Here is a 24983-nt window from a genome sequence, read left to right on the forward strand (position 1 = left end):
TACAAAACAGTATTCCACCTTGGTGCCATGAAGGTATGTGACACAGTTCTGCTGAAGGAAACACCACCAGACTTGTGTCCGTCATAAATCTCGAAGTTTTAGGAGCAAAGCTGTTGCTTGTTATATATTTGTTTTAATTTCTCCTTTGGGAGCTGTTCGCTGTTTTATGAGACAACTTTATGTTTTTTTCAGGGTTAACAATCCTTGCAATGCAGCCGCGTAAAAAAAAAAAAAAAAAAAAAAAAAAATATATATATATATATATATATATATATATATATATATATAGATGTTCACATTCAAAAAAAGTGTAGACTTTTTTTTCTGTTAACAAACTTTTATTTTATCTGCTAAAATGCACACTTCCCATTACTGCTTTACTCTTAGATGAGATCCTCAACATCAGCTCTCAGTTACCTAAGACTCTGAGGATGTTACATCCAAGACCCAGTGAGGAATAAATGTGTTGTGTTTACTGTGTTAAGGTTAGGACAACACCAGAAATTAAAATATCGGAGGGACAGTTCATGCACATGCAAGTTTGGAGACAAAGTTGAGTTTCATTGGTTGTCCTTTGGTGATTGAAGAAGATCCTGTTGTTGATATGTCAATGAGATTTCAATTCAAGGTACCATGAAGTTGAATTGATAAGACACAGCAAGAAACAATAAGGTTTTGTATTTAGACTCTGCCTTGAAAGTGACATAAATTTGCAGCGTGGGCGGTCAAGAAATACTGTATATATCTGTTCTAGGTAATGGGCCATTAGAGTGGCCCCTTTTAGTCGAAGGTTGCGGAACTAATTTGGGGATGTCATTGATGCAGGCCTTATTTTGATGTGGAAGGCTGATGCAGCATGATTTCGGCGTGAAAGAGAGGTTCTGCTTCTTCCTTCTCTGCTTGCAAATTAACATACAGCCTTTTTAGACTAGTTGTGTCATTTATTTATTGTTTTACTAGGACAGCTTCAGAGTGACTGTAATGAGAAGAACCTTTCCGTCTGTTGCTGCTGATGTTCGGGAGCAAATGTCCAAGGAAGAGCACTTCTCATGTTTATCTACACAGTAGTCAGATGGGCGTGATTATCTCCCAACATTCCCTTCATTGTTGTTGAGAAGACTTGTAATAACAGCGAGGCAGCAAAACATCTCCTTCCCACTGGTTGCGCATCTGCGCTTGTTACAGGGTGAGGCAAGTTGTTTACAGCCGCCACTTTCATCCCAGTGACCCAGGGTTTGTGTCAATGTGGAAGCTTTAATGAAAATTGAAAACACTTAATCCGTGTTTTCACTTCAGGTTTTTAGGTGAGTACCACGTTATTGTTCTATGCTTTGATTAACTTGCTCTTTAGGGTTTGAATAACAATGTATTACAACAAACCGAACAATATTTTTTATATTTTCCATGTAATATTCAGTGAGACATTTTTTTTTTTTTTAGATAGAGTGACTGAATTTTATAAATCTTAAAAATAGCCGTTGTTGCCAGCTGTCTGTGAGTTAACATAGCAATATTAACTCAATTTCGAATGCTTTCGAATAATCTTCAGCTCAAATATAAACAGGGGTTTTGGAGGAAATGTGGCTAACAATGCAAACACAAAATGGTTACGTTGCTAATGCTAAGTCTCAACCTTTGTGCTTTTTCAAAAAGCTTCAAAAAGCTCAAAAGTCATTTACGATAACTATATGTAGCAACTCGTGTGAAAACACCATCTTAACTTTGTTGTTGTCAAAGTTACATTGATTAATGCTGATGTTTGTCTTGAATGCTGTTTGTGTGTAGAAAGCCCACCAGATGAAGAGGAAACTGTACTTCTACTCCCTGTTTACATTCGGGGAAGCCATCTTGGATTGTGTAGTCAGAGTAGTGAAGACTCATTGGAAGACATTGGAATTGGACTTTACGACTTGCAAACACGACGTATTTTCTTCGGAAAGCTGTCGTTTGATACACAGTAGTTGAATATAACCCCCTAAAGGTATGTTAGCGTGTGCATTGAGCTACATTAGTATAGCTGATGCATTAAAAAATGTCACTAGAGTTGCTAAATGCTGTGGCTGGTAATAAAATACAGCACAGTAAAACGTTGCTTAGCCTTATTAAATAGCGTCTTTTGAAATGAAAGACACATTACTAGTTTCATGCAGATAAATAAACTGTGAGTGAACTGAAACTGACTGAGAGTCAGCCAACTCAGTTCCTACAGACAAATTCTAGCACGACTGCAGGACACGGTGATATAACTGTAGTATTATTGTCATCTAATGGCCATTCACAAAACATGTCATTTGTCTAGAGGTGGATCTGTAATACATCTTCATTATCGAGTAAAATGAAAAAATAGTGGTTCATTTTCTCCCAAGGTTTCCTTTGTGAAAACAAACATGCTGTAGTGTGAGTCTACCTACGAGGCTGAGCACATGGGTAGAGTAACTCCATCAGCGACTCTAAAGACCCAAGATTTTTTTTTCTTGCACGTTTGCTTATTGATCTTGGAGGTAGGTCATCCTTTGACCCCTGAGTGTGTGTGTATTTTTAGTCACTCCAAGGGTGTTTGATGTGTCCCAGAAGCTTCCTCATTCCAGCTGCTTCATGCATGTTGTGGAACTGTCTGATCAGCACATTTAGGGAGCATATGTATCTGCTTTGTGGAGTGACTGTGTGTTGTAGTAAAAGAAGCCGGATAAAAGCTTCGACAATTGTCGAGGGGATGATGTCATGCGTGGGTCTGGGCTTGTCGGCCTCCATGTGAACGAACCAGAGCTCTTGAGGATACATCTGGAGGCAGGAAACCTGACACTCTGTCGCTGTGGCACTAATATGTTTCACTACATGAATGAGAACATGCGTAAAAAGAGAGCAGCTCTGCGTGAAGAAGCAGTGACAGAGATGAATGAAGGGGAGAAATAGTGATGGATGGTGTCCCAGAGAAAGGAAGAGAGACGATGAATGGAGCAGAAAATGAGTTGGAATAAAAGGATGAGGGGGGGAAAGCTTCGGTCTGAAGAGTGTGGAGGAAGGATTTAATGAAAAGTCAAGAGCCGCTGCCAAGGAAATGACATTAAGCAACAACCTTTTTACTTCACTTCGGGCCAGTGGGAAGAGGTGTGGCAATTAATCAGACTCTTGGGGAGCTTTAAAATGTTCCTGCTTAAATGCTTGGTCTTGTCATCCCGACCCAAGCCAGTGGGTCAGGATGACAATGCATTTCAAATAACAGCTGATACGAACATTTGGCTCTTGGCTTCTTTTTTTTTTTTTTTTACATTGAGGCAAACGTTACTCAAAAAAGCCATTTCAAAATATTATTTTCTGTGTACTGAACACTTTGCTGATAAAACAATCTTATCGAAAACAAGTGGCGCATGTAAAAAATAAATAAATGACACCCCAAAATTATTAATAAATGGTCCATCAGATGGTGTTTTTTTTCTCTTCTTTAATCTGCTCACACACCCTCATGACCAGCGTCACTCCCAAATAAAATGTTTCTAATTTCAAACTTATAACCACTTAAGGTTGGAAAAATGGCTGCTTTGTTCAAAACTCTAACTACTGAAACCTACAAACCTTGGTCATCAACTGTGCATGTGATTATCTTCGGATCAGATGCCCGAGCCACCTCAACTGATTCCTCTCTATGCGGAGGAGCAGCGGCTCCACCCCGAGCTCCTCCCGGATGACCAAACTCCTCACCCTATCTCTAAGGGTGCGCCCAGCCACCCTGCAGAGGAAACTCATCTCAGCCGCTTGTATCCACGATCTCATCCTTTCGGTCATTACCCAAAGCTCATGACCATAGGTGAGGGTGGGAACGTAGATCGATAGCGTAAGTTAGCTTAATGGCGGCTGTCACTGGATGCAATGGAGATGGCAGATTTCCTCCTTCGTGAATTTATTTTCTTTGAATTTACTCCATGTTTTTTTTTCCTTGTAACATGTTTTGGTTGCCTACAGTATTTACTGTTCAATTCTATCATGGACCATGTGACGCATGACCTCCATCTGATGTACATGTGAAAACCAGCAAAAGAGAACAAAGGGTGATATCTGGAAGTATTTCTATTTCACCGTGAGAATGTCAAAGATTCCGTTGCCAGTTGAGGCTGTAGTTAACTGCAGACACATGGTAAAGAGAAGACTCGCCCAAAGTTTCTTGGCACGGTCAAACACCAGGTTGCTGTAAACTAAAATATTTACAGACTCATTCATTCGCACCATATAAAGTAGCATTGCCACGATCATTTGAAGGTCTGCCACAGGTGTTTTAGTCGCAGTGGATTAGTTGACCGTCCTGTCATGGATCGCCTGGACACTTGTTTGTTGCTGTAAGTTATTATTAACAGCCTTGCAGGTGTTGATTTTCTTAAGCTCTCTCTTAGGCAGGTTTTACTCAGGTGCGTCCCTTTATTGCATATAAACACAAGTTTAAAGCCCCAGGTTCTGACTGTGGGAGACTTTTATCACTGGGTGAAGCTCACAGGTGCTGCTCTGCTCCTGTTGTGTCAACTGACTCGCAGCTTTGGCGTGATGTCTTGCAGAATCTTTAAACACTAATAAAGGAGTAGTTTGGGGTTCTGAATAGTGTGTCCGAGCGTGCAGCAGGGTTTTATTGTGGCTGAGTGTTGCTGACGGACTGCCAGGATCAATCAGGAGCACGTCGAACTTCGATTGAAAACAGACACAGGGCTGTTCTCTTTGAACTGTTTGAACATTTTTTGCCCTAAATCTGAGCAAAAAGGGTTTTTCAGAGTGTGGCACTTTCTTCTACTGCAACACAAGACTTTTTTTTTCATTGCCGTTAAGATCTTTCAAAGGTCCTGTATGATGTAAGAAGCACGTTTACCAGTGTTTGGGTTGTCATTTTGTTGCATCAGCAAGCCACTGCTTTTCTCACCCACTCCAACACTGTATGCACAGAGCTGTTATGTTAGAATTAGGGCCTATGCTCGCACTGAAACTGGCCTATTTCGCTGTATTCGTACTCGTCAACTACTCACTCATGACAGCAACCCTCTAAAACCCACTACAGTGTTCCCCGCAATGTTCACCTTCAGTGGATTCAGTGCATCATGTGTTTTTACAGGACAGTTAACACTCATGCAGATGAGGGTTTTCGCTGCCTCTCATGCCACGATCGCCCTTTCCCATGGAGCGAATATACTACACAGAGGACGGTTCAGACAGGAGCTCAGTTAGTGATATGTGACGAGTGACTATAAATAAAACACTTAAGTGTAGACATTCACATTTTATTGTAAATGAGCAACTGGAACATTAAGGCTGTGTCCCATGTCTCCCCCTAACACGAGCACTGAACACTAGCACTTGGTTCTGAGTGCCCTCCACTATGAAGCACCCACCGACGACCAAGTGAAGTGATTGAGGTCCCTAAGAATTGGGATAACGCTTCCTGACGTCACGCGTAAAGACAACGTGTCATTGGCTGCCGTGCTGTGTTTTGTTTCCTGCATATCCAGTGTTGGAGACGCTTTGGAAATGCCATCTCCGATGTGTTTGCAACCTCTTGCCTCTGTCTTGGTTTGGTGAACCAACAGAGAAGAAATGGGCGGAGCCAAAGCCGGCTTCGCCACTATGGTGCGGTGATAGATCTGTCAGCGGTATTAGGATGTTAACGTTAGCCTGGATGCTAGCTCAGAAGAAATAAAAACATACTGTTGTACATACATGTTGTATTGTTGTTGACCATTTGCAACGTGTGGCACGAGAAAAAGTCAACAAACGGAAGAGTAGTCCTCGCTACTAAAATGTCCCCGTTGTCCTATCCAATAAAGTACTTTGGTATCCTAGACCTCTATCCCCACCTCATATTCCCACTTGGTTTCAAGTCAGCTCGGTTTGGAGGGATCATTTCAAGTGGTACTCTTCGGGAGTATTGGGACACACTACACTTACACTTGACGCGCAAAACCCAGCGTTAGGGTCAAAAACCAGTGTTAGGGTGAGAAATGGGACACAGCCTAAGACATGGAGTGTATGTCCACGCTGTGTGAAACCCGACACCAAAGCCAAGCGTGCTAGAGTTCATGATCGTAGTTTCAGTTGTGTGTTTAATTCAAGAAAAGGCTCAATAATGATATTAGTAGTTACACAGACTATGATTTTATCTGATGATCTGCATTACTCCGCGCTAACCAGGTGCTACTACTTACGCAGATTGTCAACTATCATGTGTGGTCCCGGAATTCAACTCCCATGATATAAGAGGGAACACCACATTTGTATGTAAACCAGTAGGCAGAACCAGGATCTTATATATCATGTATCGGTATATATAATATCACTTTATATATCAGTATATATAATATCCAAGACTCGTGTCCTTCGTATCTCAGTTCTCGGTATGGGCTAGTACTCAAATGTCAGTAATAGTACTGGCTCTGCAAAAAAGTGGTATCAGGACATCCCAAGATAAAATCCAGTTATTTACCAACTGGTTTTAGTATTAAGTTACTCACTTCATCTTTTGGTCTTTGGTGAAACCCATTCTCACTTCTAGGATCTCAGCTTTTCTCATCTCAACCTGTGCATCCCAGGGTGACGGGGATGCTGTGTTTTGTGACTGGGGGTAAGAAAAAAAAACTTGAAAACAAAATTCAGATCAAATGATAACAACACTCATACCTAACCAATGTTATAGTCAGGAAGTGAATCACATAAGGTGATGTGACAAAGTGACCTTCATTGGACTGAAACTTTGTCAGGCGTCCACAAACTTGTGAAGAACAAAACTTGAATAACTGGCGCCTTCTCAAGCTATACCACAGACATCTGTGGGGTTTTTTTGTCGTTGAAAGCTGAAAACTAATTCTCTCCTCTGTTCACCATGTGCATGAGTGTAAACACCGATGGCAACTTTCTGTCTGCAAACTTCAGACCTCAAAAGAGAAAATATTGTTTTTGTTTGTCCCACTAATAAAATAGCAGCTTGTAAAAGTCACTGACGTGACTGTCACTGAAGTGGGGTACATCAAACGCGGCACCATGAGAGCGCTGCACACCACAGACAGAGGACCATCCTGCTGGATTTGAAGCTCAGAGCCGTCTGGCAGTGCACTGTACTTGAGCGCAATCTGCCATTAATGGGAAAAGGCTGACTGGCCAGCAGCCATGTTAAATCAGCTAAAATTAACTTTGTGTATGTGCGTGTCAGTGTGTACCTGTGGCATTGAGGAAAAGTCCATAATCAGGTTAATAGGAACAGGAAATCGCGCTGCTCTGGGACTTGAAGCGCTGCAGCAGAGCAAACACGGAGGGAAACACGCCAGAGCCAGAGGTATAATATTTCTCCTGCCTGTGATTATGAGTGTGCCGGCCTGGATCACTCCCTCTTCTCTCTCTTGGAGGACACATGATGCATAATCTTATTTGAAATGGATGCGATCGACATCCAAACACGACTCACTATGGCTCCTCACAGTATATTTTCTTAAGTCGTCTGTTTACGGGAGAGAAGCAGGAAAGAAGTAAATTACACACAGTTCAGGCATCTTAATCTTCATGATTTACGGACCTCGTGGCAGAATCCTGTGAATCCTCTGAATCTCCGTTCCTGTCTTGCTGCCCTGTGTAAGATGTTAACCTTGTCTGATCACGTGGAAGTGCAAGAAACCATGTAGTGTGCCATGTAGAGGTGATCGACATTGTTTTTGGCCGATACCTATTTTATGGAAAGCCCCAACATGCTGATACTGATTTTGGCCGATTTTTTTTTCTCAACTACATCAGGCGCAGTTTTTTTTCGCATTAATTTCTCAAACCTAATAACTACACTGTATAGAAAACTTTTAAAGCAAATACGAAAATACAACAAAAAAACAAAAAAGGCAAAGTACTCATATGAATTAAATATGTTTTAAAACGTGGACTGTATCTTTGCACTGTGTGAAACTGTGTGTGCAGGCAGTGTCTGGCGTTGCGGGTCCTACAAGTAGCACTCCATCCGTCAGTCGTGAAGGTTTGTGGTCAAGTTAGAGGCACATCAGGTTTACTCGAAGTTACGCATTTGACCGGCTTCTTCACTGGGAGTGTGTGTGGGAAGAGGAGCACAACAATTATCGCTGTAATTGTTCATTGAGTTACTACCACCTGAAATAGTGTGCCGCGTCTCACTGGTTGAGAAACACTGCTCTGAAACACTGAGGACTAAACATTTTTTAAAACATGTTTTTAAGTTTAAAAAACTTTGTTCTAAAGTTGACACCCTGAATGTCTTAATAGTGACAATGAATTTCATCCAATAACCGGATTAAACAAGATCTTTTCAAGTATTAAGGTGACATATATGCCGTGTCTATAACTAACTATTAATGTGTTTGTCAGGTTGTGAATGAATGGCTGTCTATTCCATCAAGTCTCCAGTGTCCAGTCAATGTTGATTTCATATCAAAGGGCACATAGCTGCCGGTTATTTACATCCTCGTGTGCTTAGTCTGACAGTCTTCCACTTCTCTGAACTCCCTCACAAGTGAATAAATTGCTTGGGTGAAATTCTGGGGGCACAGTAGATATAAAGAGTGTGATTGTTGTGGGGACACAATAAGACATAGTTGGATTTATACAGACTCTGTGATAAACTCAGCTCAGTGACAGACCAGTGCAGATTCTGTCAAGCGCAGAGAAGAGGCCTTTGTTCCACAGGTCAGACTGCTCTCTGACCAGAGTGCTTCACATTGATGTCTGAAATTCCTGCAGCCGTCTCCAAAATGAGTGTGTGGGTGTGTGTATGTGCACTGATACGTATGTTGTGTTGGGTTGCAAAAGTTCATCTCATTGCATTGATGTATACCCTTAGCATAATATTTGTTTTTTACTTTTGCAGCTTATTTCTCTTAAGAGTCCCTGAAGACTAGCTGTCACGATTGAGTGTCATTTAAAATGTGTTTTTATTTTATTTGTAATTGTCCATCTCCTCTCTCCTCTTAGTGCTGCTGGTGTCTGTGTTGTCCTTCAATGTCGACCAAAAGAATGCGCTGTCCTTTGACGGTCCCCTGGAGGACATGTTTGGATACACCGTCCAGCAGTTTGAGAACAGCGAGGGCAAATGGTGAGCGACCGCTGAGTCATCTTTAATATTTATTATCCTTCACCAGTCCTGTACATCTCAGCAAAAATAGAAAGTAAACTTTGGATCACCTTGTCGCCTTCAAGCAGTAGGTAGGGCCAATGTAAAATAATGCTTGCACTTAATAGTACACTATCTTTGCATGCAAACTGACCTTATTAGAATGTATTACCCAGTAGATGGCACCCTGTTTTAAATGTGTATTTGAAACTATTATTGACATATGGTGTGTACTACTGGAGATCCAGAAGTGGAAACCGGTGTTTAAATCAGAATCAGAATCAGCTTTATTGCCATGGTCATTGGGGCTCCCACCTACTAGGAAAGTGCTTTGGAAAACGTGCTGTCAAAAACATGATAATATTAGTAATCATAACAATAATAAATAAATTAAAGACTAAGAAAAACAAACCAGTTGAAAAGTCCATAGGTACACAACACAAAAAGAAATCCAAAAGTACAAAATTAGAGATGTTGAAGTCCAAAAGTAGCAATGGAAATAGTGGTGAAAAGCAAAAATGTAAGAATAAAAACTCCAAAAAGTCCAAAGCAGCAGACAAACAAAATAACATTGGTGACAGAAAATGCTAAACAGGATGTGGATCGTAGGGATACAAGGACTTGTCCACAGGGTGGACATTCTGCCGACAAATGGGTCACTGTATGAGAGACAAATTGATGATGAAGTAGATTTGCCACAGGAAGATGTGCGACTGACAAAATGGATTAACAATAAAAGCAGTAGCAATAGAACATGAACAAGAATAATCATTTTACTTCTGCCAAGATGTTTATTTGATGGGTTTCAATAAAATGTAGCTCCACAAAACCTTAACACTGTTGAGACACAGGAACAGGAGCACAACTGGAGCTAATGTTCTTCTTCATCTGGGTGCTCCTCTAGTTTATATTTGATTTGAATTTTTGTCTGTACATGTACAGTATGTTGTTTAGACTGGTGACAGCTAGTTATTGGCTCTTCAGGGAGACTCAATGAATTCTCTCTCGCCAGTGACATTTCAGTTGGACGGGCTTCATTATATGCAGGCCGTGTTAGAGAGTCAGACAGCTGCGGTGTCTTTATTACTCAAGCTATAAACCCAAAGCTGCTGACCAGAGTATACACATTATTACGACCTTTATGTACCACAAACCCAAGCGTCTGTGGCCAGTCATTGAAAGTGGCATGTTTTTTTCTACCTTGTAAAACACTAACCGAAGGTGGTTAATGGTGTTGGAGTCGGTCGCCGATTCCCCGCGTGTATTTATCTTTATAGCTTTCAACTCCCTGACTGCAAACCTGGTACGGCTTGGAACTTTGCGATCCCATCAAAAGCCAATCAGCTCAGTAATTTACGCACCGCTAATCTGCGACTCCAGCTGCGACCGGACCCCCACTCATACTGCCTCCTCAGAATCACAGGGTTGATGGATAAGCACTGTGCTAGGTCTCTTAAACCTAGGATGGAAAGGGGGCAGAGGTGCATTTTTGGAGAATACAGGTGAAGCCATGATGAAGAGGTGTAGAAAAAAATAGCAAGAAGGTCAGTGAAATAAGAAATTATGACTTCATGTGAGACAAAAAAAAGATTACCCGAGCCGTGATGTAACAGGTTGCTGTATCACAGTGGTGACTGATTGGATGCAGATGTATCCGCCTGACTCCCACTGTTATAGTCCACATCACATCTTAGATGTGTTGAAAGGTAAAACTGCTCTAAGAATCATGTAACATGTGGCAAAGACCACTTAGAGGAACCACTGCTGAAATAAATCCTCCTTCATAACTGAAGGTTCAGTGTAGTGAAGGAGTGGCAAAGAATATCCATTTATGTGATTAGAAGGAGCTCTGGAATTGGGAAAACATATTCACTACATAGTCTGTGTTTAGTCTGTTGTATTTAGTTGTTAGTAGGAGCAGTAAGAATGCACACAATAGATGCTGTCATGCACCACACAGTGGAGGGTTAGGCCTATATATCGTGACATACAGTGGGGGGCACTGACTTATAACCACTATGGTGTTAGTTGGTACATGGAAGTACAGAACAAGTTGGCCGTGAAAACTCCTCGGATGAATTCCCATCAACATCTGCAGACATGAATGTAGAAACACTATAGGTGCAATAAGACCACCTTCGCTGGTAGTTGGCTGGTGGACCAGGTGTGGAGGTCAGTGAACTGCTATGTCTTTTTCTAGAGATGAAAGTAGGTCGTTGGTTTTTGCACCAAAGATGACACCATACCTCACCAACATTCAGGGTTGATCTCACTGACTCAGGACCAAGTTGCCATCTCCACTATGACTCAGCAACATCTCAAACCGAAGAGCAGCCATGTGATCAAGTTGCTCCAGAAGAAATGAAGATGAGATAAGACATTTCTGGTGCAGTTGGAGTGACGGCCAGTTCCAATGTGACCTCATCTGAATGTCACCTCATTTTCAATGCATGCTACTTTTTCATGTGAAAGAATGAAATCACAATTTGGATTTAAAAGTTGCCTTTGCAACTGGTTAAAACCACCAGGTTCAGTTGTAACAGGTGTTTTTTGTTCGCGGAGGGTTGGTCTAAATCCGACTGTGGCCAACCTGTCCGAGGCTAGGAGCCACATTGTTTTACTGTGTTGCTGAAAAGAACCACATCCTACAAATATGTAAGGCTCACCTGAGCAGCTGGTCGTGTGACGCTGGTTTGCGTCCTGCGTATGTCTCTTGTGCATGTATTTTTAAAAGTCATACATTTTACTGTGATCCTCCTGGAAATATCAAGCGTCAAAGATAGAAATGTGTGCGCCATTTATTTGGCTTATATATTTTTGGACGTGGCTCATGCCTTCAATAATGTGGCCCCGGTCTGTGTGTGTGAGCGACGCTGCAGACAGGAGCGTCTCATCTTCACTCCACTGAATTCAACGGACTTCACCACCATCAACAATGAATCATAGGTGAAACACATGCCATACCTTTAGTTTAGGGAATGAAAAACCAAACGATCGATACCGCCGGGTGTGTGCGTGTGTCTGTGTGTTTACAATGCGGACTGACTGAGTTGCTGTGTGTTGTTATTCCACTCAGAATCCCACTTCAGATGTCCAGGGCCCATTAGAGGCCAGGAATGTTAATAGGCCTGCAGTGTTTAGAGGAACGCAGACGACACGACCCTTTTTTAGCATCAGATGCACTGAGATGGACACAAGTTATAAATTCACACGTGGGCATCAATGTGAGGCGCATGAGAGCTGCACTGCTCAGCCAAAACAATATCGGATTCTTTTGTGTTCGAATTTCACTGGGGGTATTTTAGAAAAAATAAATATATACTGGGTCAGTTGTCCGAGCAACCCGGCTTTATTTTATTTTATTTTTATTACTTTTCTAATTGGTGGGATCCCCACTGACTATGCCGATGGCTGATTCTGAGTCTGCATGTTCTCCCGGTGTAGAATGCTTTTATTTTCATTTATTATTTTCCAGAAAATCCTTCAGTACTATTACTCAGCTGCTACTACGTAGTGAAGTGGGGACCTTTCTACGGTCTCACTGTGCATTTGGCAATCCTCCAGGCACTCTGATTTCATCCCAGAGTCCCAACAGTTTTAGGTGATAACAATGAATGGTTGGAATGGACCATGTCGAGACCAGCTCATACAGAGACCAAACTGAATAAAGAATACATAAAGCTAAGAAGGTCAAATCTTACAGACATACACATTTATTTTCTTACTGAAAATACATCAGAAGCTGAAATGCTCATGTTGTTTTTATTTTATATTATATATACCAAATATATATATATTATTATTATATATATTTGATTTTATTGACCTCGGTCTCAGCCGTGGTCTTGCTCCCCTTTGCTTTATTTTGGTTGAAGATGGTAAAGAGCTGTTCTTAAATCATGGATTGATCAATATAAGTGGTTATGAAGTTTCTAACTTCATTTGATGGCAGCTTCACTCTCAACCTGGAAGCTTAGCTCGGTGTTTTTCTGTCACCTCTGTTGACTAATTAAACTCCAAGCCTACACACTAAAGTGTAATTGCTGTGGATAAACATTGCTGTGGTCCGTCGACATCACCATATTCTGAGTGCCAAACCAAAAAAAAAATTCTCCCCTCTCTAGTTATATATTAAGTGCCATTTTGAAACATGGTCCACGATTCTTAACCACGATTCTTGGTCACAGGGTTCTGATTGGGTCGCCGCTCTCAGGTCAACCCGCCCGGCGGACGGGAGACGTCTACAAATGCCCCGTGGGGAGGGGGGGCAACAAGTGTGTCAAACTGGAGCTGCCAAGTAAGAAGCATTTGTTCACATGCATGAGAATATTTGTGTGCCTTCTTGACTATGCAGTGTAATCTGTGTACTTCCACTGTTTCTGCTGACTCGAATGAAACTGTGTGTGTGAGAGTGTGTTGCTGAAGGGGAGCTCAGGAAGAACACAAACAAACAAGGACTTAATGTTACATGATTCCAATATTACATTGTAATTGAACCGGTAAAAACAACAATCGTCTGCTGGACTTCCGCATGCTAAAAGTTCACATCTTACAGAGTTGCATAGTTGCATAGCATTTGTTTGTTCATTCAGCGTTTGTAAGAAAATGCAAATGCAAAAACAAACATTGTACTGCAATCTTTCTTGAAGCAATTTAATAGATAGAGTAGATTGTTGTGAAGCCGGTGGGCAGAATGCAAACACCGCAATGTTGTTAAATATTTGGTTCAGAGAAGTTTCACTGAGCGCAACATTAATCACCAATAAAGTGGCTTAGACGATCATAGAAACTGCAGTACACATCAGTACAAAAACATACAGTAGTACAGAGCAGTTATCAAACATTCATGTACACTTCATTGGTGTGACAATTCTGTCGTGAAGATCAGCCATTTTTTCTTTTTGTGTTCAAATCTTGAACTAGTTTGCAGGACATGGCACAATCTGATTTCATGCTGTATATATACCACACACACACACACACACACACATATATATATATACCTCAAGTCTAAAGTAGTTTATTCTGCACATGGTGGAACTGGTAAGATGCTTCTTCTACACTGTTTTATTTCTTGCTCACGCTAGATATGATGTTACTGTTTATCTTTTGAGGGGAAATTGGGTTTTCTTTTCCCAAAAATATCATGTAAAGTGTTGAGCAAACTCACATCCTCTTGACAGACGTTTGAAGCAGATTTGATTCCCACACTGTATCTCCCGATGCTTGAGCAGTGCTTTTCAGTGATTTCACTCAAGTTCAAGTTCATTTATTTTTTTTCGTAGAATACAATTTCAAGTTATTTAATTAAGTTATGATTTAAGTTATGATTTGAACCTGCAACTTCCATTATATTGGGTGTTAGTCAAGGGTGCATGTGAGTTATTGATCTTATCAGCAGTTCACCAAACAAAACATCCCATTTGTGTGATATCTGCATTTGCAGTCACTTGACTCATTGGTTGGTTTCAGAAGCCTCTTGTAGTGACAATTTGCTGTATACAGTCAAGAGCAGAAAAGGTTTTATGAAGTCATGTTTTTGACGTGACAACTTATTATTTTGCTAAGCTTTTAGCAGGAAAATTTTGTGGAAGTAATGAGTGAGTCATTTCTGAACAACTGCCCTTCTTCCCTGTAAAAAGCAGGCAGTAATATTTATCATCGAGAAGTGATGAATAAAAAGGCAAATGCGTAATCTCTGAAATGCAAACACGCTTCAACGGTCAATGGAACTGCATCAGGAAAACGCATGCCAAAGTCAATACGCTCGACTAATTAGAATCAGAAGCGGTTCAATAATAGGATGAGCCTGTGGGGACTGGAGTAGAGGTGGGTGGAAGTGTGTGGGAATTTCTGAGGTCCCAAGTTGAAGTAATAACTTGGCATGACTTGCTAATTTTAGCCACATGTTGTGATTGCGCAATGAGAGACCCCCTCCATTCCCACTGTAATTGTCAAACTGAGGTGAAGTCGTGTACGGCCCTAAATTTAACTGCATGTCAGTGTGGGTTACATCAGGAGGGAGGCAGGGTGTCACGGGAATAAAATTATCCAGCTGTCTGTGTGTTTGTCTTATCATTTACTCTCCCATGTTTCTCTCAGGAAACACAACAGTTCCTAACTTGAATGAAGTGAAGGAGAACATGACCATGGGAACCACGCTCGTCACCAATCCCACTGGAGGATTTCTGGTAAGAGATGAAGGCGCTCTACATTTTGCATAATATAAACATCAGAAGACACTCTGCTAAGAATGTGTCTCAGTAAATATTCTCCAGACCTTTACTCTTCCTTGGAAACGGATGTCCTGACCCTCCCTGGTTCCCAGCAAAGCTTCATATCCTGGGAATTTAGCAGAGTGCTGTGAATCATTCGAGCAAATGGAGAAATGTACGGGGGCTTGGGAAACTCACGCATCGCTTTTTATGGTGCTGCATTTCAGAGAGTCTGATGTTATGGCTTGATTGGTGAAGTCAAGTCTGGCAGGTACACAAGTATGGAAATTGGGAGGGGCTGATGGCAGATGTAAAAACACATACCTAAAATATCACTCGCTTTATAGTTTTATCTGGCTTTTCAAACCTGGGTTCCCACACCTCAATGTGATTCAGATACATTCAACTTGCTAACTTGCCAAGTTGCCACCATCTGTCTACACTTCCACTCTAGGATCTCGACAATCACAAAACACATACAAATGTATGTACGTCAATGCAGAGGGGCCAAAATGCTGCCCGGGGGCCTCATGCCGCCCACTTCCTGAACTTATGCGGCCTTCATGCAGTCTGAGCACAATTGCATATTAAAAAGCTGTTAAAGATATTAAAATAAAATCTAAAATATTGACAAAATTTCAGTTCAAGAATTTGTTGAATGACAATAGTCACCGTAGATAATGTAGCCCATTTGAAAATATAGCCTTCATGTGGTCTGGGCAGAATTATAAAATAAATGGATGCATATTAAAAAGCAGTTCATGATATTAAAAAAAAAAGTAAAATATTGACAAAATTTAAGTTCAACTTCAAGATTCTGCTGAATGACAACAGTCACGGTAAATAATGCAACCCATTTGAAAATATAATTTATGCAGCCTTCATGTGGTCTGAGCAGAATTATAAAATAAATGGATGCATATTAAAAAGCAGTACATGATATTAAAATAAAATGTAAAATATTGACAAAATTTAAGTTCAACTTCAAGAATCTGCTGAATGACAACAGTCACAGTAGATAATGCAGCCCATTTGAAAATATAATTTACATGGCCGTCATGAGGTCCGAGATAAAGTGGTCACAGACACATATTTCTGACAGCCAACTAACACGTCCTGTCCTTTTTTTGACCCTGAAAAACAACTGAATCAAAATTGATTCATTTTTTTTTCCATTGTGCAATTTCTAATATTCAAATGAAATGAATATATAAAATAAAAATTGGATTCCTCCCCTCCCCCTCTTGTTGTCGTTTTGTTTTTTTCACGTTTTCCCACCATTTTCAAGGCTCTTCTTTTTCTTCATCCTTTAGGCCCTTCACAACCGTCACAGTCCATGATGTCCCTTGGGAAATTTCATTGCCCACCTTTGTTGTGAATTACGGGTAAAATAATGGTTTGAGCGAGCTGTGGTTATTATTATTATTATTGCTATTATTTTTTGGGAGGTGGGGGTGCAGATTGTTACTGTAAGTGTAATGCTCAACCTTTTATGTTGTTTAATAGTGGGTTTTTAGATTTACTTTTCCTCTCATGCTTCAAGTCTTCACGCTTTAATAAAGTTAGAGGGAGAGAGGTTTCGTGTGAGTCTTGGCTGGTCACTGCTTCTTCCTTATCTCATAGACAGAACTGAACATTCCAGAGCAGGACAAACACATTTGGGTTTTCGTCCCACATGAATGATTTGTTTTTTCACTCACTGCTTCCCTGGGCTGAATACTTCCACTTTGGAGGACTGCGGTCAACAAAGAGCCGTGGTGTGGATATTTGTCCCCACTGAGGACACTTTCTTCAGCTTTCGCCCCAATTACGTTACATAATAATGTACATGCCATTTGATGGAATATGCACAGCCATAAAGTGCAGGTGAAAACAAGTTACCTTATTCATAAAGGTTTACAGAGGTTAAAGAGTGCCTTAGTTCAAGTCTGAGAGGGCGAGTCCCTTCCTGCACTGATCACAAAGCTATCGAAGCTAGGAGTGAAGCATTTGAATGGGATTCAGTAGTCGGGGGTTTTATTTAACTACCAGTGACTCAGAGTAAAGCTGTTGTTCCTCCGTGCTGACAAAACCCAGCTGTTGGTCCAGAGATTTTGGAAGTTTTCAACACCTGTTTATAATAAAAGATATCAGATCTAATGCCAAATGTAATTTCACTGTGGTTTAATGTTCTTGTCAAATTAGAATACAAGTTTGCAAGGTGGAGCTTAAAACAACAGTTCAATAAAAACAATGATTGATAGCGACCGTTATGTCTGCTTTCTGCTTTTCTGCATTCAGATGAAGCCCAAGTACAAAGAGGAAGCCAGAAGCCTTAATATGGCAAGCCTCGATAATGTGTTATCTACAAAGTAGGGGTGGGATTCGATTAAAGAATGCATCTTGTTAATTAGAAAAATTGTGATTAATTAATCTCAATTTATCGTAGTTAAATGGTATTTATTTGCTAATATTATTATTTGGTAATATTTGCCACAAGAAGCCACATTTTTCAATTTCAATGAATGGTATATTACTGAATCACCCACACCACTACAACAATGATTTATGTATTTTCCAACTCATCACATTTTTCTTTCCTTTTGGTTCACACAGCAGGAAGAAAGAGGCAACTCAGTTTATTTGTTTGTGTCTCTGCAGGCCTGTGGTCCTCAGTACGGCTACATGTGTGGTCAGCAGCAGTACATCTCTGGCGTGTGCGCCAATGTCAGCTCTTCCTTCCAGATCCTCAACTCCATGGCACCGGCAGTGCAAGGTACACAGAGCCAGCTGTTGCTCCTCACTAGAGTACCCCCCAAAGACCCTGATATCCAACTCCCAAAGTGTCTAGGAGGATGAGCACATTCTTTTTGTTGTAAACAAGTCTGCAGCCACATCACTCCCTCGTCTGGTCCGACCCTTCTTCCCTTGTGGAATGACCAAGTTAGGAGTAGAAGCAGGGCCCAGTCATTTTGCTTACAGCTTTAAACCAAGACGAACGTTCATTGTTCACTAGTGAGCTTCTGAACTGCAGGCTTGGGGCAAGAAAGAAGTTTGAGCGAACTACTGCCACAGTGAGAGAATATACTTTCATAACTATTGACGCTGACTGACACTTTTGGCATTAGCACATCAAAACGGTGGTGAGGCCAGCAATGTTGTATGTTTTGGAAACAGAGGCACTGAGGAAGAGACAGGAGGCAGAGCTGGAGGTAGCAGAGATGACGATGCTGGGCTTCTCTCTGGGAGTGAGCAGGATGGATAGGATCAGGAAGCAGTAGATCAGAGGGACAGCACACGTGGTCAGGTGTTTAGGAGACAAAGCCAGAGAGGCTAGAAAGGAAGAAGAAGATGAAGAAGAAAAAGACAAAGAAGAAAAAGAAGAAGAAGACAAAGAAGGAGGAGCAGGACAAGAATGAGGAGAAGGAGGAGGAGAAGAAGAAGAAGGAGTTTGGAACCGCCTGGCAGAAGGTGGAGAGGAAGGTCAAAGAGGAGATTAATGGAGGTGGTGAAGGAGGACATGAGGTTTGAGAGAAGAGGAAGCAGAGGACAGGGTGACATGGAGGAAGATGATCCACTGTGGCCGCCCATGATGGGAGAAGCCCAAAGAGAAAGACGACATCAACAACACAGCTAAAATCAAACATTATAAAAGCTGCCCTTTTATCAGTCATGTTCATGCAACTGCACGCTCTGCTGTTCAGTGAAAACTAAAACCAGCCTCATACCTGTTAAGTGTGCAACCCACTTTATACATAAATCTTCCATTCTGCTTTGTCCTCCAGACGTGGGTTGCTGGGGGAGCTGTGCCAATGTCAGCATCAACAGGCGATAGGCGGGGTCACCCTGAACAAGTGGCCCGTCCATCACAGGGCAACACATATAGTCTATAGACAAACAATTTGATCACACATTCACACATTTAGAGTGCTCAGTTAACCTGAACCCCAGGGAAATCTTGCAAACGCCATGCAGAAAGGCCACCGTTTGACCTGGGAGTCAAACCTGCAGCCTTCTTGCTGCAACTCCAGCGTGCTAACAACGAGGCTGCCGTGTGGCCCGTGGCCAGCTTTATATTTGTTCCAAATACTGATGAGACTGACTTCCTCTCGGCTGACAGTTTCGACTAGCAAAATATCACAACTTCCCCGTGTGAAGAGAAGTCCATATCAAAACGCAAAATTTGACACGGTCCATTTTTGTTCCTGTCTCAGATTTTTGACTCCACTGTGTGAAAGGCTCCTGTGTAGACTAACTGCAAGCTCTAAAGAAAACAATTCTTCAAAGAATAGTGGAAGAACGCCACTGGGGAAGAAGCAGTCTGCCATGATGTCATAGTTATTTAAAAGCCGTTTTTGAGGCCTGAACTGTGGACAAACCTATTTTTAAAATCATTGAAATTGGGTGGGATGTTTCAGGTTTTTAACAGCAGAACTAGGGGAAAACACTGGCAGTTTTTTTTTTCGGGATAAGGCAGATTGTTCCTGTAATTGTCACCATTTCTGTGCAGACTGTCCAAAGGAACTGGACATTGTGATCGTCCTGGACGGCTCCAACAGCATCTTCCCATGGCACAGCGTTGTTGACTTTCTGATCCGTTTCATTGAGAAAATAGAAGTGGGGCCCAAACTCTCACAGGTCAGTTCATGTGTGCAGGTTTTCCCTATATGAGTAGGCGTAAAATGTGCTTGTTCTCATAGTGATCAGTAGCAGTGTACCACATTGGAGGTACACCCTTTGAGCATGACCCTGGTATTTGTCTCGCCTCCTCACTTGGTGAACAAGTGGTTAGTTTTATTATGGGCACATCAGTCCAGCCTGGATCATGAGGAGTTTTCCAGACAGAAACACTGGAAAGTCTTTGTCACATCTTCCATGGCTGCCGAAGTCTGAATAAAGAACATTGTGTCATATCGGCGCCACCACCAGACCAACCGCATACATGGAGGGAGGAGCAGCTCAGAAGACGACGGGGAGTGAGTTACTGAATATGTTTCTGTTTTCCAGGTGGGCATCGTGTCTTACGGTGAGACTGTCACCCACCGGGTCAACCTCAGCCAGTTTGACAACACAGCTGATTTGCTGGCCTACGTGAGGAGGCTTCCTCAGCACACGGGGGTCAGGACCATGACCTTCGATGCCATTAATACAACCAGGTATTTCATGTGTGTGTTTGCTCAAAGGAGGGTGAAATTTGCTCAAAGGAGGGTGAAAAATTGATTGAAATTGTCATCACAGTCATTTTTGCGGTCACCCAGCAGAAAAGAGTTCTCACCAGACTGACTATCAGATGTTGGTTCATCTATCTGCTGACATTCCCAGATAAACCTCAGAGCAACTTATGACTTCTGTGAAAAGAAATGACCTGACCTCAAATTGAACTGTGTTTCTGCCTTCACACTGACGTCACATGCTCGATTGAAAACAAAGGATTTCCTTGTAAGTTTTCATTGTAAACGATTATAATGCACGACAGGAGGGAGGCCTTCATGCCAGAGCGGGGCGCACGACCCGGGGTCAAGAAAGTGATGGTGGTCGTAACTGATGGAGACGCACATGACTCCCATAAACTGGAAGAGGTCATCACAGACTGCAAAGATGATGGCATCGAGAGGTTTGGCATCGCGGTATGTACACAGTCCACTTTGACATCAATTGCCCTGCAGGCTTTTATGACCCAATAAGCCTTTCTTGATGTTACTGATTTTGTCTTTCGTCCGTGTAAGCATACTAGTCGAGGGATTGAATTGAATTTTACAGAAGCTAAGTCAACCATAATGTTATTTTAATGGAGGAGAAGATACCACTCTGGCATTGTTTGAATTGAAGTAAGCTCAATGTAACGCCTCAGTGAATCTTGTGAAGGTTTTGGGAGACTTCAACAGGCAGAACAAAAGCGCAGCCGAGGTTCAGAAGTTCATCAAAGAGATCGAGGCCATTTCCAGTCCCCCTTTGCATGACCACTTCTTCAACGTGTCTGATGAAGTGGCCTTGCTGAGCATTGTGGATGCTCTGGGATCCAAAATCTTTGCTTTAGAAGGTAACTGGACAACGATTTTGACGACTGACCTCATGTTGAATCCTTGCCCTAACTTTTGTTTCTGCCTTTCTCTCTCTCTCTCTCACTCTCTCTCTCTCCTCAGCTACGACTGGCAACTTCACATCTTCTTTTGGAATGGAAATGTCTCAAGCTGGCTTCAGTGCACATACTTCTAAGGTACGTTTACCAACCTTTGAGGTGGTCTTCAATAAGAGGCTGGTTCTGATTAGGTGTTCAGTCAAGCACTGCACATAAACAGGCTTAATAAAAAAAAGCCTCAACATTTATCTTAGCAACATGCTGCGCTCTAGGAGCCACATTCTTTACTGATGAGCTAAAGTAATGCCTGTTGAACTTCATTCGATATTTTGGCAGTGTTGTGCTGACTACCTTTAAATCAGAACTGCCAACTCCTTAAAGCACAGGTGCGAGACTTGCTTATGAGTCGTGTTCGCCACTGTTGGGACGCTGGAGGGCTGAGTGGTGTTTCACACCTGGATGAAAACTGTGCATTTTGGCGCTGTAATGTAAATGAAACACCAGTAATGCCATTAGCCCAATGTGAGGAGGCTTGGTCTTGGAAACATAAAGCTTGTTTGCAAGTATATTCCTCATTTTACCACTATGTTTGGTTTACTGGGCTGTAGGGCGTCATGTTCAGGTTCAAGTCACTCTGAGTTTATTCTTGAGAGTGAAGGCACCTCACATGCTGACTGCCATTCAGCTATTTATTTACAACTTTAAGTCGAGCCTTTTAAGTTATTTTAAAGGGTTAAATCAGACAGATTAATATGGTCTGGCGTTTCTTCCGCATGGCTCTGCCATCTACCAACTCCACAATGGCGATCTACTGTTCGATCACAATTTCTTTCGATCTTTCAAATTGTAAGGGTGTCTGAAAGCATTTTTCCGCCCCAGTATAATGATCCTGTGTCCCTTAGGAGGGGCTTGTCATCATATCATCATCCTGTCATTTCAAGCTCAGGAGCCAGAGAAACTCATTTAGTCAGACGACTCCATCCAAACATGGTATAAGTCTGGTGGAAGTTGTCCGGACGAATTCCAATGAGTGTATCTTTGAATCAAAGTAAAGTGTGCTTGAGAGTAGGCGTTTAGTTTATCTTACGTGCTTGGATGTTTACTCAGCTGATGAAGTCATGCGTACACAATGGTCCGGTGTTATCTCTGGTGCATCCTCAACCCTCCAGTGATTCACCTCAGTCAGTCTCCAGACACAGACTCTCTCTGTGCTCAGCACTCACGCTGCTGCAGCCGTCTCACTGATGTTGTTTTGTCTGTCTTCATGGAAGTGTGCGAGTTCAGCACGAGTTACAGTAAATTTAACAGCGGTAGAGAAGGATGTGCCAACATCTGACCCTTCACGTGCTTCCTGGTTTTCGGCCATTAGGTATGTCCTGTCTGATGGGGAAAAAAAACAGGCACCTGACTTTGATTTACAGCCTTCGCAATCGCAGAAATGCGTCCAAATGCTTGTCTATGAACACACGAGGGTTTACTTAAAACTGTGTGGCAGAAAATGAATCAAAGTTGAGGGAAAAGCTCAACCACATCCCGACCTCTGTTCCACAAGTTCTACTGATGCCTTGCAATGTGACTCTCGGCCTCTAAATGACCTCTCAAATAACATAAGACGGCATTTCCAAAGCTGCAGAACGACGGGCCAAAGACCAGTAGCAGAATTAATACCTGTATCTGTAGACTCTCAGCCACAGCAACTCCTCCAACTTCACACAAAACAGCGTTCCCCTCGACAAATCACCTCCTTTATGATTTTGATTCTGATTCTGATTCGACTGCTGCTCTTTCCTTTAAACCAGCGTTTCTCAACCGGGGTGCTGCAGCATACTAGTGTGCGGTGAGAGAGTGTCAGGTGTGCCGTGAGAAAATGATCCAGTTTCATTACATGAAATCATGACAATTAGAAGGTGTTGAGGATCAACCAAGGTGAGGAGATCACATGGATTCACTGACATTCTTTCTCTCCACTCTACTGTAGAGCTACAGTGTGTTGATACGCTGATCTGTCCGTCAGTCAAAGCAGCGCTGCTGTGGTGTGCGGCGCTCCTCTTCCCACACACTCACAGCCAAGAAGCCGCTCACATGCGCAACTTCCAGCTGTTTTTAAACCTGATGCACACACTTTCACCACAGAACCATGGAGGGAGGGATCATTGTCAGACCCGCGACGCCAAAGACTGTCTGCACCACAGAGCTAATAGAGCTAATGTGACGTCTCACTTCAAAACTTTTTTGATACTCATGATCTGTCAAAGTTTGCTTTGTGGTTTAAAAGTTGGTGAAAAACTAAATACACAACAAAATAAATGTGCTCCAAAATGTGAAGAGATAAAGAATAATTCTTTAAATATTCTTTGATATGAAGCAAGTTCAGGCAAATAATGTCTGGAACTGACAACTACAATAAAATCCTGCAAAAGAGAAGTGATAAAATCCAAACAGTTATTTAAAGTAAGAAAGTAAATAAATAAATCATGATATATTTTGCCATATTGCCCGCCCTTTTCTGGACATAATTGAAACAAATACATTTTCTGCAATTTGTTTCTGCAAATAGCCTGGAAAAATGACAACCAAGTGTCAGGAGCAACAAGTGCGCTTTGGCCGAGGTTCCTTTGGTGGTGGGCCTCTGGATTTTTTCAATTAACCAAGGGTGCTGTGGCTAGAAAAAGGTTGAAAAACACTGCTTCTCAAACCATGACAGGAGGTAGTGCTGCTGGGAGCGGTCGGAGCTTACGACTGGAATGGGACCGTGGTGATGCGCGTTCCGAGTGGATCGATCGTCCCGGAGAAGACTGACTTTTATGACCCCAAAACTGAGGCAGGTTACGAAGCATTGGCTGGCTACCTTGGTGAGTTGACTCATGATGTATTTGAATTCTAAAGCATCTGTCTGCCAGCTGCAGTAAATAGAGTGCATCTGAATTTACACACTGAGGTACCATTTTGGTCTGATGATAGATGACGGGAGACCGTTGAAGATAATGATGGAATATCAAAACTGCAGCTAACTAGTGCTGTCTTAACATCTTAACAGCAGTTGCATTTCTGTTTGCCTCATAAATAAGCTGTTCGCTCCTTGCTAATGTCTTTTATGGGCTACAGAGGAAGCGAAACATCTTGATGTTATTTAATCAGCAACTTGAGACTGCAGACCCTGGTTGGCATGTGTTCATGAGTATCACCTGTGAATCTGTTACATCTGCGTTCTGGTCCACTTCAGTGAACGTCACCCTGCCAGAATCCAGTCGTGTTTTATAACTTCCTCTTCACAGCCAGTTACATTCCCAATGACATAATGATCGGAAACAAACACAAGGTTGTGTCGTAATCCCTGCAGGTTATGATGTTCAGTCGGCGACCACTCGGGAAGAAGTCTTGTACATCGCCGGTGCGCCTCGATACAACCACACGGGCCGCGTTGTTGTCTACCGACTGAAGGACAACAAGACTGTCGTTTCACAAATTCTGAAAGGGGAACAGGTAAAGAGATGTTCAAGACAAAGCCAGTAATGTAACAGCACAATATGTTTTCACATCCTTCAACTAATTTTTTACTGTGTCCTAACCTAACCTGAACGATAATATTTTTATTTAACGGTTAAACATCCGTAATATTAAT

General features: G+C 42.0%; 1 protein-coding gene across 2 annotated transcripts in view; it reads left to right on the forward strand.

Moving 5' to 3' along the window:
• Nucleotides 1-24983, forward strand: part of itga1 (integrin, alpha 1) — a 47399-nt gene that overhangs the window by 10730 nt on the left and 11686 nt on the right. Inside the window, exons 1-12 of one of the 2 annotated variants that reach the window (XM_053853372.1) lie at nt 1140-1304; nt 8950-9070; nt 13276-13385; nt 15191-15279; nt 17944-18058; nt 19793-19920; nt 20290-20438; nt 20759-20909; nt 21148-21322; nt 21426-21499; nt 24066-24213; nt 24702-24844. In XM_053853372.1, the coding sequence (XP_053709347.1) occupies nt 9024-9070; nt 13276-13385; nt 15191-15279; nt 17944-18058; nt 19793-19920; nt 20290-20438; nt 20759-20909; nt 21148-21322; nt 21426-21499; nt 24066-24213; nt 24702-24844 (1329 nt within the window). In that variant the 5' untranslated portion in view covers nt 1140-1304; nt 8950-9023. Of the gene's footprint in view, nt 1-1139; nt 1305-8949; nt 9071-13275; nt 13386-15190; nt 15280-17943; nt 18059-19792; nt 19921-20289; nt 20439-20758; nt 20910-21147; nt 21323-21425; nt 21500-24065; nt 24214-24701; nt 24845-24983 lie in introns of those variants that run through there. The other variant, XM_053853371.1, reaches the window with a different exon arrangement.

This window comes from Synchiropus splendidus, chromosome 1 (genome assembly GCF_027744825.2).
Source record: "Synchiropus splendidus isolate RoL2022-P1 chromosome 1, RoL_Sspl_1.0, whole genome shotgun sequence".
Classification (NCBI taxonomy): domain Eukaryota; kingdom Metazoa; phylum Chordata; class Actinopteri; order Syngnathiformes; family Callionymidae; genus Synchiropus; species Synchiropus splendidus.